Source organism: Biomphalaria glabrata, chromosome 8 (genome assembly GCF_947242115.1).
Source record: "Biomphalaria glabrata chromosome 8, xgBioGlab47.1, whole genome shotgun sequence".
Lineage (NCBI taxonomy): Eukaryota > Metazoa > Mollusca > Gastropoda > Planorbidae > Biomphalaria > Biomphalaria glabrata.
This window is the reverse complement of record NC_074718.1, coordinates 42,413,899-42,430,954: the sequence shown is the minus strand read 5'-3', so window position 1 is coordinate 42,430,954 and position 17,056 is coordinate 42,413,899. Positions and strand designations below refer to the sequence as shown.

Sequence of the window (17,056 nt, the reverse complement as noted above, 5' to 3'; positions counted from 1 at the left end):
GTTTAAAAATTACTTTTTTTTAGATAAATATTCAGATCTCTCTCTTGATGTAAAATTCTTTGTCCTAAACTTAAGTGTTAATTCTAAGCTATTCTCATGTTCGACAAGTAGACAACTTAGTTGCATGCTATAATGTCAACATATATACACAGAGTGACAGATAGTCCAGATTCTAGACATTCTAGACTGGACTAATATTTCTTTTTAAAAAGTTCTCTGTGTCCCAGGTAGATCTAGATCTAAATAGATAGGGAGTCTAGATATCGATTTTGAATAGCATAGAATATTGTAGCTCTCATCATTATCAACTTATTTAATTTATTAGTAATATTTAAATATTGAGTCTGTAAGTACAGTGTAAGTAAGTGTAATTAGTTACTACTTATTACTAAATTTAGTGTAATTTGTATTTAACTTAATTTAAGTAGTAAAAGTATTTTTATTTTAGAGTCATAATCAGCACTGACTTGACGTCACTGTGACACTCAGTAACACACACAAACACTTCAGTAACAGTGAGTCAGTGTAGTCTGTAGTTAAATCTATTTGTCATTAGATCTATTAGATTAGTAGTATTAGTTACCCTTAGTCTTAGTCCTACTCTTAGTGTAGACCAGTGACCAGTGGTTGCAAAAGTCAAAATTGGTCCATACAGACCCCAGGCCCATAGTATCATTCAGAGGTCAATGGAAAAGTAAAATTGTTTTGGTGGTCTGCCCAAGTATTAACTTAAAATAAAAAATAGTGATGTGTGACCCTGGTTTTGAGTGGTTAATACAATTCTGTATTCAGCAACCCTATATAGTCTATAGATGTTTAATCATAGTTTAATGTTTAAGAGAGTTGACCATGGACTGCATGCTTCTTATTTATAATAGCATTTCTTTTTTGATTGCAAAGTCTTTAAAGCAGTACACGCTTGTACACTGTTAGATAACTAGTGAAGAACTTATTTTACCAGCTCTGCAAGTGAGACAATACACACTGTGTTGTATTAAATTTAATTGAAGCAAAGAGAATTTCTCTGCATTTGCGACTAAACTTTTACTGTACCGGCACAAAAGAAATGAAGATAAGGATATTATCAGTTTTTAGCTCTTTCACTCCTAATTATTGATTTAACCACATTAAGTTAAAACATTCTTCACTTTTTTTATCATGCTCACATCTGCAATATCTTAAGTTTTATTATCACTGCCTGGTATGGCAATCTGAACATTAAAAATAAAATAAACTTCATAAAATCCTAAATGTTGCTGGTAAAGTCATTGGCAAAAATAAAAAATTTACCCCATTTGGGCAGCTGTTTGAGACAAACATCCACAAAAAAGCTAAAAAGATTCTAGAAATAAAAAATGCCCCTTTGGGTCAGGATTTTGTGATTTTACCATCACAAAAGAGATACAAGACACTGATAGCAAAGACAAACAGACACAAAAACTCTTTTGTTCCCCTGGCAATCAAATCATTAAATAGAAACTATCTGATATAAACTTTTCACATGTAGATTATGAGTGAATCTGGTGTGAATGTACAATTTGTTTTTTTATAGTTATAATGTTTTGTTTGGTGTAATGCACAAATTGTAAGACAAATTTCCTTATGGGCAATTAAGATTATTATTATTATTGTTATATATACCTGACTGGATCTTGAACTCTTTTGCTTGTGGACTAACTCAGATCTAAAACACAGATGACAGATGAGTCTATACTAATAAAGAAGCACCTTATTTAGAAATCCACAAATGATGAACTTGAATCAATGCTTGAACCCTTAAGGGATATATGCGAAAACTGCAAATTCTGGTTACAAAAATATTATATCCCAATTTTATATCCATATTATAGGCGGACGTTGTTGACTGCTTTCTGTAAAGAATGAATGTGTTTATCCATTCAATGTTCTTGACTTAGCTTACTTCTATGCAAACAAGATTTCTGTTTACTAGATAAATTATTCACTTATATTAATCAGAAGTTCAAACACATTTGCAACAAACAATTAAGGATAATGATGTACTAAAAAAACACTGGTTGAAGAATTCCAACTATGTTTATTTACACAATAAATCATTGGTCTCTAAATCCATCTTTATTAACATACCAGTTAATTTCCTATGCTTCTTGCTCAAAGCCCAAAGACCTTCTTTACCATTTCTGGGAACTCCTATTCCATGACATAAGTCTGCATGGTCACATCACTACTTCTTTTATTTTCAGAGCCAATGTCGAAATGGTACCACCTAACACTAAAGCTATAAAATTTGGAGGATATGGACAAGATTTCACTCCGTGGTGGGATAACATGATTAAGGCTAAGCCCAAAATAGATCTTAAAAAAGGTAGGTAATTTATCATCGCAATAATATTAGCTAAAGGCTTTAATCATCACAATATTGTTTTATGCCATGAGCAGTATACATTTAAAATATTAAATGACAGACAGAATGTGTACTGTAAATAACTAGTAATGTCAAGCAAAACATTTCTCTCATGGTCAATGTCAGCATTAACCAATGACTTAGGAGAGTCTTAAATAAACATGAATGACTGAACACTCAGAGAATAATTTTTGGTTTGAAGGAACGTCTGTAATTCATAAGTTAAAATGGATGCACATCTTTTATCATTACATAGTCATACATATTTAGCCAATACAAAGTCATACAATACAAACTAAGTTATTTTTCATTTTTAGCGGACTCCAAAAGGGGAAAAGACGCTATTAGTTTGTGGGGTCTGTCCATCCATCCATCCCATTGAGATCTCGTAAACTAGAAAAGATATTGAAAATCCGACATCATGATATTTTAGACCATTCAAATTTCTGATGCAACGGTTACATTTTTCTTTTCTGAAAGTGAAAAATTTAATTTTTAAATCAACTATGCAAATATTTTTTTTTCTAAAAAATACATTTTTACAACTATTCACTATTAATAGTAACAAACATTGGAGGCTATTTAGTAAGGAAGACTATTTACCATATATTTATCATATTTATGCAAATGGTCTTAGATCTTGTGTCAAATTTTTTTTTTACAAATGTATTGCTATGTTATGTAAGTTCTGTCATACTAAGTACTACATTTACAAAAAAAATGTTTGTTTTTTTCAAAGAGAAAAAATCTATTTAATATGCATATAAGTGGAACATAATTTAAAACAACAATTACATAGTAGTTTTTCATATTATTGTGTGAACTGCTGCATAGCACTGTATCCATAGGACACTTAAGTTAACTAAAGGATTTTTTTTTACAAAATGTTTTTTTTTTTTTCCTTCGGGCTTTGAATAAGAGATTGACCCTATACAAAACAATTAGATAATCATTTTATGAAATCAGGCAAGATCTAACTTCTCTTTCACTTTCACCTATCCCTTGGTATGTTGAACCGTTGGGGCACCACACAAGATCTGTCAACCTTCTTTCTCCATTCTTCTCTGTCATTTGCCTTTGATAAAATTTCATTCTGATATTCTTTCAGAAAATATTGAAACCTGTCTTTTTACCTGCCTGCGTGTACCTGCTCAGGGACCCTTTTTTTTTTTAATATCATTTTTTCACTTACGAAAGTTGTTAGGACAAAAAAAAAATGGATGATGATACTGATGAGAGACTATTCATATTTTTTTTTTTGCATAAAGAGTATCTATCATACTTTTTCATTTAAGATTCAATCACTGTAGGGAATATTAGCTTGTTAAGCATCTCATTTTTAAGACTTGAACTTTTCTCACCAACTCGCTGTTAAAGTCAAAATATTACAAACATATAAGTAACAGAATGGATGTAGTCAAAAGTTGGTGATTAATACTGAATGTATTATTTATCAGATGATGATGTGTTTGACAATTGGTTTAGTTACACACCTCCAGGAAAAACAAATTGGCTTTGTGGACCAGGGTAAGTGCAATAATTGTAAACCTCACCAAAACCATACTTTATTTCTCAAGCTAAATATTATATATATATGTATGTATGTGTGTTTGTTTGTGCATGTGTGTGTTTGGGTGGGTGGGTGCAGTGAATCTGAACTATCAAATACAATTTTTTTTGTAATACTCAAAAAATATTTCTGTATTTAGTAAGAAATTTTTTTTTTCAGCCCAACAACAGTAAAAGAAACAAATAAACAATCTCAGTCTCAAGTTGAAGATATTGTAAGTGAAAAAAATGTCATCTAATGTTTTCTAGTCTAGTCAACAGTCTTTTCTTTTATCCTTTATTGTTGGAGTCGTGGCTTTTTATTTTTCTAAGGTGTAATTATTTTTGTAGTAGTAAACAAACTAGCTTCCCATTCCTTATACTGGATTGACATTCAGTCTGTTTATTAGGGCTTTCAGTTGCTGTTTTTTTTGTGTTTACTGCTGCCTAGAAAGCTTTAAAACTCTATTCGTAGGCCTAACATTTACATTTGTCTTTCTAGCATCTTTGCCTTTAAAGAAAAACTATGTACTCTTTGATCAATCAAGGGTTAATGTTTTAAATACAACTTGCATAAAAACATAGTGAAACACACATGTACGCAAGCTATATCAGATGCTGGATAGTTTTTAGAATTGTTGTTTAAATTCTAGTTGGTTTAAAAAAAAAATCATCTCACTAAAACCATTGGCATGACACATTGTGATAAACACTTTTTTTTTTCGTCATAGCCTGTGCCTTCCATCTACAACAGAAAGCTTATAACAAAAGGTCGAAGACAGTTGAAGAAAGAAAGAAAGGTATAAAACACATTTTTTTTTAAATTTTTGCAAAGAATTTTATGTGTATAGCATCTTGTAAAAATATTTATTTGGCTTGCAAAATCATTTTTAAAAACATTTTTTGTTTCCAAAGGCTGAGAGACAGAAGACTGCTGGACCTAAATGGTTCGCCATGAAAGCTCCAGATATAGATGAGAAGATTAAGAATGATATGGAGCTAATTAGAATGAGGGGTGTGCTCGATCCAAAAAGATTCTACAAACACAATGACAGGAAAGCTTTACCAAAATATTTCCAGGTTTGTTTCACTTTACTGTTAAGTTTCTATTTTAAACCACATTCACAAGAGTAACGAACACAGAAACTAATATCAATTGAATTATTTTTTTATGCAGTCTTTAAACAGTCTTTGTTATGATGTGAATATATTAAACAAAACTAATCTCTTAGAATAACATGGCAATATATATAGAAGCCTGTATCACAGCTCCACATGTTTTGTTTGGACTAACTGCAAGCTCCAAAGAATATCATCATCATCATGGTAATAGGCTGTTCATCATAGACACTTCTATTTATCTTGGTAATAGACTCTCTTAAGCAGCAGTAGTAATCAACCTAACTTAAAGTAATTTCTCTCTAATATCGATAGAGTATACAGTTTTGGATGATTTAGTTAGCATTTTTAGGTGGCGCTCCACAAGGGCAAATTTCAATTGTTCCAGTTTTCAGTTTCTGGAACATGTTTTGTCTGGTTTTGCTGTGTCGTTAATGGAGGGGATTCAGATTAAGAAGCAACTTCAAAACGATTACAAAAAGAAATCTCAGAGTTGCCTACAAGTACGCACCTTGCATATTTTGTACACAAATGGACATGAAAATACACTAGTATGGTTTGTCATCTAAAAATACGCATTTCTCCCTAAATTAAATTTTAAAAAAAAACATAAACAAGTAATTCCTGCTAATCATATGTATAGATCAGTACGTCAATGCCTGGAAATAGACTATTCTTATTAGATCTACCACAAGATAGTATCGCTTTTTTTTTTTTTCGCGCGCGCTCACTCACGAAGGTTTAAATGTTTACTAAATCTTAATGATCAAACTAAAGCGGGGTTCCTTTCAATGTGTAAGTTTACATGAAGTCTTCAACCTTATTGAGAATTAATGGATTAATTAGTGCTAGTTCATCTAGACTGGATCTAGAACTAGAGATATTTTACGAGGTCAGGCACCTATAATAGAATTTACGTAAATTTAGATTTAGACTTAAATTATAAATTTCCTTGCGCCCTCCTTCAACACATATGTTTATTTTATAAATCAACTTCAAGCAATAGAAACCAGAATTCATAGCTTTATCTTACAACAGCTATTCAGCATACTCGGTAGCCCAGCTTTTATATTAGAAACAAGTTCAATAACTAATTAGAATTATCTGTATCTATAAACTACTTTTATAGAATTAGATGTCACAGATCCAGCTAAGCAAACCATTACACCTGTTTTAAGTCTAATTTCACTTGTAACAAAAGTTTTCATTCTTTTGAATGAATTTTCTGTTGCCACAATTAATAATTATGGAATGTGGAATACACTAAAGGTAAGCCTATTATGGTCACAAAATGCAAAGTAACAAGAACAGCATCATTCTAACATATTCTTGAATAGTCTACGATAAAGACTAAAAGTGGTAAATATTTTGACAAAGGTACAAAATGTCTTACATAACTTTATGCTGTGTTAACTTCAGGATTGCTGCATTTCATGCGTGTTATGTGCTGGAATAATTTTTAGTCTTTCCTGAGTATATTTCTTTATATTTAGGAAAATACACTTTGCCCCTCAAAATACACATTTCCAGGTCTGGGAATACACATTTCCATTTTGGCATGTAGGCATCTTTGCTATCACCAAGCTCTATATGCACCTATTGGTATTAATGTTCTTTCTTGTGTTTTTTTTTTCAGATGGGTACTGTCATGGATGAAGGTACTGATTTCTACAGTAGCAGACTTACCAAGAAACAGAGAAAGCAAAATCTGGTTGAAGAATTAATGGCTGATGCTGATATTAGGCAGTAAGTTATTGCAGTGCATATGAAAATGCTTCATTAAAATGCAGCACCAATTAGAATATAAAGGGCTATAAGTATTATAAGCCAATAAATTATAACACTTGTGTCAGTTCTAATGACTAATCACAGTTATGTCAATACCTTATATTTATGCTATTTTAACACAGGAGTGAAAGAACATAATTGAATCATCTTGAAGGATCTCTTAATGTAGTTGTATTAGCATTTATTTCTTTTTTATTTTGATTCTTTTATTCTCTTTTGAATGAAATTGTTAAAACACTTTGAAAATTAATTTAGCATACTTCTGTTGTTTTTGTTTTAGGTATAACAAAAGAAAATATGCTGAACTACAACAGAAAATGAGAGTTAAGCAAAAGAAAAAACCCAGTAAAACCAAAAGTCATGGTCGTAAAAGGTTCAAGAAATCATCTTGATTTTTGTATATAAGAATAATATGTTAATGGTATTAAACATTCATTCATTCTTTAATTCTTTGGTTGAGTTAATCTTTCGTAATGTTTTGTTAGCTCTTTGACGAAATTTGGTTTGTTATTTATAATATGATGAACTGTATTTAGAGTTGTACTGTGTACAAGAGCACAGATTAAATAGTTTCTGCTTGCACTGCCCGAGACGCATAATTTGCCTCTCCTGGAGGGATTCTGTCTCCAATAAGGAAGTTTTGAAATTGGACAGTATGCAAAGCATCTATGCTCTCCTGACACAGAGAACACAACACTGGCTTAGACATGTCACCTGCATGCCAGATGGTAGAATCCCAAAAAATATATGCTGAGATTGTGGAGAGAGTCAGACCCAAGGGCCGTCCAAGACTAATCTATAGAGATGTCTACAAGCGAGACATGAAAACCACAGGCATCAACGAAAGTATGTAGGAGGAAATAGCCCAAGACCAGACAGTATAGAGAGAGACTGTGCGTGTTGGTACGAATCTTGCAGAGAGCGAAAGAACCAAAGCTGCCTCAGTCAAAAAAAAGGTGCCCTATCACGTAGCCCTAAAACAGGTGCATATACATGCATGAACTGTGGTGAACTCTGTCGCTCCACACCATATTCTGCCTTGTCTCAAGACAAAACCAAAGACTAATTCAGTTAAAGCCTCAGAAATCTGTTAGGTCTAGTTTGAACTCTGTATGATATGAAGTCTTTCTAATGTGAACTGCCTAATGAGAACTCTGCCTAAGTCTGTCAAAAAGCCAATTTATTAGGAAGTTGGCAGGGGGAGGGGGGGGGTAAAAAGCACAGGAAATACAGTACTATATTTGTAAGTACTCTTTGCTTAAGGATAAACTACCTTCAAACATTAAACCAATAATCAAAGAAAAATTATTCACTTTATAAGGTATGCATCGCTCTTAAATTAAAACTAACTGCAAAAACTGACTACCCTATTTTCAATTAATGCTTTATATCTCCTGACTGCATTTCTTTTTTTTTCCTACTTAAATCACCTTAAAACTATTAATAAAATGTCATATGTAGGCCTAGATAGTCTACATATATATTTTGACCCACTTTTTATAATGCAGGTACTTCTTGCTTGTCTTGCAAAAAGAAAAAAAAGCAACTACCAGTATTTACTTTTGGAGGAAAGCTTATTCTCAAAGGGGTTTTTGCATGGGGATGCTGATGACAGCAATAATCAATTGCACCTTTTTTTTTTACAAAGCTTTTATCAACTCAATCTGTCTAGTAAAAAGTTTGAAAATTGTTTTTTTCTTACATTTCCCATTCTCGATCAAGTTAAAACTTTGCACAATTATTCATTGAACCTGACAAGACATGAGTAAAAAAAAAAAACAATTAGTTAACTAATTGTTGGGGATTTATTATTTTGTTTGATATCGAAATAAGGGGAATAAATGCTATTTAATGAGAGATGTGGATGTATATATGGATTTAATCATTTCAAAAAGTAACCAAATTAGTTAATAATTTAGTAGGCCAGCTTTAATTAATTTTGTTTTATATATAGAAGAAAGGGAGCTAAACCCTGCCTTTTCAGATAAATAGCAGTAATTAGCAGCTCTTTCCCTTGGATAAGCTTTGTTTATAAAAAGTATTCTTTATTCTATTGCAGGGGTTCTCAACCTGTGGGTCGCGGCCCCCTTGGTCGATTGACGATTTGCCAGGGGTAGCCTAAGACAGTCGATAAATGGATTGTTTTTGTCAATTCTTCTATTGCTGTGTAAGTGTGGGTGGGTGTGGGTCGCGGAAGAGTGGGGGGTTGTAAAAGGGGTCGCCGAGCTTAAAAGGTTGAGAACCACTGTTCTATTGTTTGTTTTCATGTACAGCTAAGAATTATTGCATCGTGATTTACACAAGTCTACATAAGTTCTTTCACTGATATGTAGGCGATAACCACTAAAAGTGCAATAATGTGCAGTCAGAAATATCTTTAAAATGTTAAATTTCTTTGTTTGTTTTTTAAAGATAATTTATGGTTCTGTTGGTGTGTTAAGTTTGAGGATACAAGTCTGTAAGGTTACTAGAGACCTGCACGTCCAAAGGAGGATAAAGCCTTATAAAGGACGACAGAAATAACAAGTAAACGGTGGTTCGTACGATCGCGCGTATAAAAATGATTTTTTGTTTAAAATTAGAAAGGAGGTTGAGAAATTGAGAATCTGAAACACGATAAAATTAACGGTCTGTTGTAAGTGACATGGAGAACTGAAAAAAAAAAAAGGGGAAAAAAAAACAGAGAAAGCGATGGGAAGACAACATCAGCAAAAATAAAAATGGACATTTTTATAGTTATTTGTTTTAACTTATAGACATAAATGTTTATTGTTTCTTAAAATTGATTAATGTTTTTGAATTGATCAGTAAACAAACGAAAGAAAACTAGCTTCATGATTTATATAGATATAACATGGCGACAACCGTAAGCATATCGAAAAAAACTTTTCGGGTTTGTAACTTTTTTCTTCTACAAATATCACATAGAATCTATATTAGAAATTGAGACGTCTAAGTCAGATCTACTTGTAGATTCTCTAACTTGACTGTCTTGAGTTGATCATATGTCATATCCAGACTAGTCACTAGAGTTTTAGACTCGACTCTCAACTGACTCGTCTCCAGACATTCGAGAGATTTCGACATTCACTCACATTGGTCATGATTGGACAACTCACTCAACTGTGATTCAGTGTGATTCACACAGTGACAGTGTGATTACTGTCAGTGACAGTGTCACTGTGGTGATCATTATCAATATCATAATAAACATGGTGATGAGAATGAGTGAGAGTGAGAGGCAGAGTAGACTCAGTCAACTCACTGACTTACTGACTGTTACTTGCCACTTATTGGACACTCCTTCGGCGCTTCGCTGGGTCTTGGAGTGTTAACTAGTAGACTGTGGCGTCTAGATTCTAGAATCTAGATTATTATTCAATGTTCTGCTTCTGGTGGAGATAGCATCTCATTCCAGCTAACCGAACACAGGCGAAAGGCCTACATAAATTGAACAATGAGGCAATTTCCGCAATGAGCGTCAATATTTACAAACTGCAACTATTGCCAGATTGGCTTGGTTGGTTACCGATAAATTAGATATATACCACTCAAACCAAAAAATAAAATAAAATGAGTTCTCTTTTGTTGCCAACTATAAAATATAGTTCTGAAAAAGTTCGATAGCGTTTGAAAATGTAGATCTATTTTATTTAAACAACTCATACATTTACTAGATCTAGTGCAAGTTATAGAGCAAATGTAGATTATTTCTAGATCTAACTTTTTTTTGTAATGATTTTTTGTCTATACTCTTAAGAATTAATAAGTCTTAATAAAATGTTATGGATCTGTCTTTGTGTTTTCTTTTTCTTATTTGTGTTATATGTTAATGCATTATTTCATTAGCACGTAAACGTGTGTATGGTACACTGGTACTGGTATGTTTATTATTAAAATTGGATTTTTTTTTTTTTGACAAGAGTACAGTATAGAAGACTTGCGCCAACAGTTACTGGCACAAAAATCAATAGTTTCAGATAGATGTAGATAAGACTTATAGGCTAGTAGGCCAATTTAGATCTCATCTTTATTTAATTTAAATCGTAATCATAAATCGTAATCAAAATATTACTAAATAGATCTATTTAAAATGTAATCATTAGTCTATATAGATCTAGATGGTATTTAAATTGGGTTTTTTTCTTTCACACAAACACACACACACAAATCTAAACCTAGTCTATATCAAATAACGGTACTATATGATAGATCTATAATTTTTTTTTATTGATCTATACCCACTACTGTATGTAAGGAGCAAACTTGGAGATGTCTGACATGGCTAAACACATGTGCCCCATTCTGCTGTTAGGGGTTAGCATGGGCTCAATTAATGGGCACTGATGAAACCCATGTGGGGCCAGTAAGAGGGGTGATCATTGAGGGGCCTGAAAGTGCTTAATTTATGGGCCCCATCTGGGGAACGAACATTGACCCAAACAGGTGCCCTTAGGGGTGAGCTTGGGCTCAGATAGTGGCACAGATTGAGAAAGCTGAAAGAGCTGTAACTCATGGGCTCTATTTGGGGGATGAAAATTGGCCCAAACAATAGGGGTCCTTAAGGGTGAGTTTGGGCTCAGATAGGGTCCCAGATGAATTCAGGATAAAACCCATGCGGGGCCAGTAAGAGGGGCGAACATTGAGGGCTAAACACATGGGGCCCATTTAGCGATTAATGTTGGCTTAAAAGGGTGCCCTGAAAGGTGAGCCTTGGCTCAGATAGGGGGGTCGGATGAATTTCGAATAAAACCAAGTAAGAGCGTCGAACATTGAGGGGCCTGCGAGGGCTAAAAACATGGCCCCCATTTTGGGGATCATCGTTGTTCAAATGGGGGTCCTTAAAGGGCGATTGTGGGCACTCATCACTGGCCCCTTGTGGGTTTCAGCAGGGTGTTATCTGAGCACAGACTCACCCATTCATCCTCTAAATGGGGTCCATTTGATTAACTCTTCAGACCACTCAATGTTTGGCCCACACTGGCCCCATGAGGGTTCCCTCAAGGCTTCACCTGGGCCTTCTAACTTAGCCCAGGCACAGCCCGAAGGGCGTCCATTTGGACCAATGTTCATCCCCCAAATGGGGCCCATGTGTTTAGCCCTTACAGGCCCCTTATTGTTTGCCCCATACTAGCCCCAAGAGGGATCATTCAGGGCTTCATCTAAGCCCCCTGATCCTTAATCCTTAAGGACCCTGTTTGAGCTTTCATTAATTGCCCCCAAAGGGCCAAGTACTTTCCTTTACTGGCCCCATACAGGTTTCATAAGGGGATTTACTGGGCCCCCTAACTGAGCCCAGACTTATCCCTTAGGGCCCCCATGATGATTCTATCAGGGCTTCATCTGGGCCCGTAACTGAACCCAGACTTATCCCTAAGGGCCCCCATTTGGACTAATGTTCATCCCCCAGATGGGCCCCAAATGGGTTTCATAAGGGGATTTTCTGGGCCCCCTGACTGAGCCCAGATTCAGCCCTAAGGGCGCCCGTTTGGGCCAATGTTCAACCTCCAAATGGTGCCCACGTGGTTAGTCCTTACAGGCCCGTCAACGTTTGTCCTATACTAGCCTCATTAGGTTTCCATCAGGGCTTCATCAGGGCCCCCTGATTGCGCCCGTTTAGGCCAACGTTCATCCCCCAAATGAGGCCCATGTGTATAGCCCTTGTACACCCCTCAGTGTTTGCCCCACAATAGCTCTATGAGGGTTCCAATAAGGTTTCATCTGGGCCCCATAACTGATCCCAGACTCAGCCCTAAGGACGCCCATTTGGGCCAATGTTCATCCCCCAAGTGGGGCCCATGTGGTTAACCCTTACAGGCCCATCAACGTTTGCCCTATACTAGCCCAATTAGGTTTCCATCGGGGCTTCATCTGGGCCCCCTGATTGTGCCAGTTTGGGGCAACCTTCATCCCCCAAATGAGGCCAATGTGTATAGCCCTTTCAGGCCCCTCAGTGTTTGCCCTCCAATGGCTCTTGGAGTGTTCCAATAGGGCTTCATCTGGGCACCTGAATTGAGACCAGACTCAGCCATAAGGGCCCCCATTTGGTCTAATGTTCACCTCCGAAATAGGGCCATGTGTTTAGCCCTTTAAGGCCCCTCAATGTGAGCCCTACACTAGCTCTATGAAGGTTCCATCAGGGCTTCTCTGGGCCCCCAAACTGAGCCTAGACTCAGCCCTAAGGATTCCCATTTGGGCTAATGTTCGCCTCCCAAATGGGGCCCATGTGCTTAGCCCTTTCAGGCCCCTAAATGTTAGCCCCACACTGACTCCGTGAGGGTTTCATCAGGGCTTCATCTTAGCCCCCAAACTGAGACCAGACTCAGCCCTTAGGGCCCTCATTCGGGTCAATGTTCATCCCCAAATGGGGCCCATGTGGTTAGCCCTTTCATACCCTTAACATTAGCCCCATAATAGCCCCATTAGGGTTTCTATCTGGGCTTTATCTGGGCCCCTTCATTGTGCCTAGACTCGATCCTTAAGGGCCATGTTTGGGCTTTCATTAATTGCCCCCAAAGGGCCAATTATCTTTGGCCCTGTTGGGGCCCACAAGTCCTTCCCCTTACAGGCTTCACAGGGGTTTCACAAGGGGATTTTCTGGGCCCCCTGACTGAGCCCAGACTATAGGCGCCTGTTTGGGCCAATGTTCCTCCCCCAAATGGGGCCCATGTGGTTAGTATGAGCTGGACCAGTCGGGGCCCTTACAAGGCCAAAACCTTTGCTACAAAAAACAGGGATCCACTCATCCAGCGTTGAAAGAAAAAAACGATGCTAAATATTGTCTATTGAGATTTTAATAGGCCCGAAGTCTAAAAGAAATATGATCACAATAATAATGTCCATTTTAAGTAAATGTTGACAGCAGGATAGGTGAAATAAAAATAAAATTTCGTATTTTACTTATTTCAACATTATTCTAGACAGACATATTAAGAAATGTTGCAGTAGTCCTAGATTTATTTAAATACAATATTGATCTCAACAATATTTTATTTAAATGGTAATCAAAATATTACTAAATAGATCTATTTAAAATTTAATCATTAATCTCTATATAGACCAAGATGAAGGTGTATTTAAATTCAGTTCTTATCACACACACATTAACACACACACTTAATCTAAACCTATTACCTAGTCATAGTCTATATCAAATACTGCTCTCTTACATCTGTCTAAAATAATGTTTTTCCTCATCTAGATCCACTACCTACTGTACCGGTATGTAATTATTATACTTATAATTTAATGTTGACTTCATTAACATTTGACTAGATAGACGTCCCGGTATGCGTACAGCTATTTAAATTCAATATTAATCTCAACTTTAACTTAGAAATATTACATGTTGACAGCACATTAAATTTTAATCCAAAAATTCTGCACCTAGACCTAGTCTATATCAAATACAAATGCCACATCTAGATCCACTATTTTTTTCTGCAATTATTGTCATTTAGATGTAATTAATAAGAATATATTTATTAATTATATAATAATATACTATTCTCTCCTCCCCCTATTCAAAACTACTGCTAGTAATAGTTTAGATTCTTAGTTGTTTATTCAATCTACATAGTTACATAGCTATCCGTATTTACGGTCGGTATTTTATATAGGTCTGTGAGCTCTATTATTTCTATTAGTTTATTTTCTCTCTCTTCCTATCCGTGATTAAAGTCGGTATTTAAAAAACAACTAGGTTATTCCCCCTTTTGATAATGCTTTTGGTCTTGATCCTGCTCCTTGACAACGCAGAAAAATGGCCAGGAGTGTAAATACCGACGCTCAATGCGGATATTGCCAACAATGAAATGAGTCATGTGACTGTTGAGACAAAAAACTTGAGTGTTGATGATCAAAATGTGATGATCAAAACATTTAATCAGGGAATGATTTTTCATGACAACTTCCATCACCTCCAAAGATGTAAACATATGAACTGTTTTCATTATTCACTACTACATTCTAGATCTAATCCTAGATTCTAAATCTAATAGTTGTTTTATCATGAAGGTATTGTCGCAATATACAACCTAACCCAAAATAAAATAAATTATAGTTTTTATATAGCACAAATTTCATGCTTATAGCATGATGATGCTCAGAGCGCTATGGTCCAATCTCATTTGTGGACCAGTGGGATGAGGGGGTACCTGGGAGAAAGTTTTCCGTGCTGCCTTTAAGGCTTTAGGTGCTCAGTAAACACAACTCTGCTCGAGTTGGGTGTTGAACTCGAGCCCCCTTCATAGGTAGCCAAGACAAGTCAAGCTCAAGCATAGGTAACTCTCGACCATGCTTCCCACAAATAAATAAACAAAACAAATATAACTCTTATTAATTACTTATTCTTGCAAACTAGCAATAGCCTAAAAAAACATCTCTAGAATCTAGACTATCTAGAGCTCTCTCTATATAGATGATATATCTATATTTATAGACTATATTTATTTAGACTATTTATATAATATTAAATAGATATAGATCTAAATATATATAATAAAGATCTATAGATAGATCTAGTATCTATACTAGACCCTTTCTAATTACACTAGAATCTAGAACTAATCTAGATTAAATTTGTTAAAGATAAGAGCTAAGTCTAGGCACTACTATCACTAGATTCTGCTTGTAGTCCTCATTTGTTGAAGACAATGCCTATTCTGCAAACATATTATGAAACACAAAATAAGATAGTTTTAGACTTCTGCAAATAGGGAGCAGATTTTCTGTGAGAGAAAATACCATTAAAATTTATTTTAATCATTGTCCGTAGTTGGTATCAAACTGCTTTTTAAATAAATGAACAACATTAGGTTTATATTGGTATATTCATTAAAGCTTACATAAAATGCTAAGGACATAATTATAATCACTTTTGAATTAACATCAGTATTACATTATATATTTATTTATTTATTTATATATATGTAGGTCACAGCTGGGGCTGCGCAGCCACGGGAAATACTGCACTCCCCACTAATCTTCGGACTCGAAGACAAGCCTTATTATTATTTTTATTATGACACCTAAGACGTGATCATCTTCTTTTTTTGAAGTAACGTCTGTATTATATATGATAAGTTAAAAAAAAATATTTTGCCACGGCCTTTTCCTTTTATCTGCTGTAGGTTGTGATAAGTCTGCTTTTGTCTGTTTCAGACTGTAACGAATGGTCAGTGGAGTGGGACTGGAGTTCAAGGCTATGTAGTAGGCGACGTGGACAAAAATCCTTCTGAATCGTTTTCAATTTCTTGTGTCTGGCAGAGTAAGATCATAGAGAGCAGTGATCTAAAAGAAGACGTTGAGTCCTGTCTCAGCCATTTTCCAGGAGGTATTAACTTAGTAGTTTTATTACGAAAGCTTATTATTACTTACTCTGTTTGTCTGGTAAAAAGTGTGTACACATAATTTCTCCCACACCCATTCTCGGATCAAGCTGAAACTTTGCACAATTATTTATTGACATAGACAAGACACGAATAAAAAAAAAAGAAACAATTAATTACTGGTAATTCATTATTTTGTTTAATAGCAACAAGGGAAACTAATACTTCAGTATTCACAGATGTGACTAAATTTGTTGTGTTTAGCCCCTTTATATAATTGTTAACGCTATTTCTCCCTCATGCATTCTCTGATCAAGTTGATAATATAAACAATTATTTATTGTAGCTAACAAAATATGAATCTATAAATAAAAACACTCAATTAGTCAATTTATTATAGAAGGTAATTAATTATTGTGTTTGATATCAAATAAAGAAAATAACTTGTACATTATTGGTAGATATAGTTTTAAGGACATAGTTCTTCCCCTTTGAATAAGCTTTGTTGTTTTTTTTTAAAGTATTTTTTTAATTTTGCTTGTTTATTAACATATTGAGAAATTGTTTTATAATAATATAAATATCCTTTGATATTCTATTATAAAATAGTTTTCTAATAATACAGACAATATTTGTAACAAAAATGCTAATTGCATTTCAGGTAAAAATGTTGTGGGCTTTGTATTTCTTCCATCTGAACGTTCAGTGAAAAATTTGATTGACAATGATCAAGCTGGAATTGATAGAGAATTTGAAGAAGCTTTTGACACATATAGTGTTTGGTTGGTAAGTTTTTTACTTTTTTTTAGTGTAACATATGGATAGGCGAATTGGATAGATGTGTTCAAATTGATAAAAAAATAATCAGTTATTAGATGCACATAGATCT

General features: G+C 34.7%; 2 protein-coding genes across 5 annotated transcripts in view; both read left to right on the top strand.

Annotated features, from left to right (window-relative positions):
• The first annotated feature begins 92 nt into the window (after positions 1-92).
• LOC106061471 (deoxynucleotidyltransferase terminal-interacting protein 2-like) lies at positions 93-7,285 on the top strand. Of its 3 annotated transcripts, none has more exons than XM_013219631.2 (8): positions 93-227; positions 2,223-2,344; positions 3,841-3,910; positions 4,113-4,167; positions 4,663-4,731; positions 4,847-5,011; positions 6,687-6,796; positions 7,119-7,285. In XM_013219631.2, the coding sequence occupies exons 2-8, from the start codon at positions 2,236-2,238 to the stop codon at positions 7,228-7,230; spliced, it is 690 nt and encodes a 229-aa protein (XP_013075085.1). In that variant the 5' UTR covers positions 93-227; positions 2,223-2,235; the 3' UTR covers positions 7,231-7,285. The 3 variants fall into 3 exon arrangements, with proteins under 3 accessions (XP_013075085.1, XP_055894481.1, XP_055894482.1); XM_056038506.1 differs by lacking the exon at positions 93-227 and adding an exon at positions 232-357; XM_056038507.1 differs by lacking the exon at positions 93-227 and adding an exon at positions 325-346.
• Positions 7,286-9,647: 2,362 nt separating this feature from the next.
• LOC106061470 (ufm1-specific protease 2-like) overlaps positions 9,648-17,056 on the top strand; it is a 28,105-nt gene continuing 20,696 nt past the window's right edge. For both annotated transcript variants that reach the window (XM_013219630.2, XM_013219629.2), the window contains exons 1-3: positions 9,648-9,731; positions 16,001-16,172; positions 16,829-16,953. In XM_013219630.2, coding sequence (XP_013075084.2) covers positions 9,693-9,731; positions 16,001-16,172; positions 16,829-16,953 — 336 coding nt within the window. In that variant the 5' untranslated portion in view covers positions 9,648-9,692. The remainder of the gene's footprint in view (positions 9,732-16,000; positions 16,173-16,828; positions 16,954-17,056) is intronic.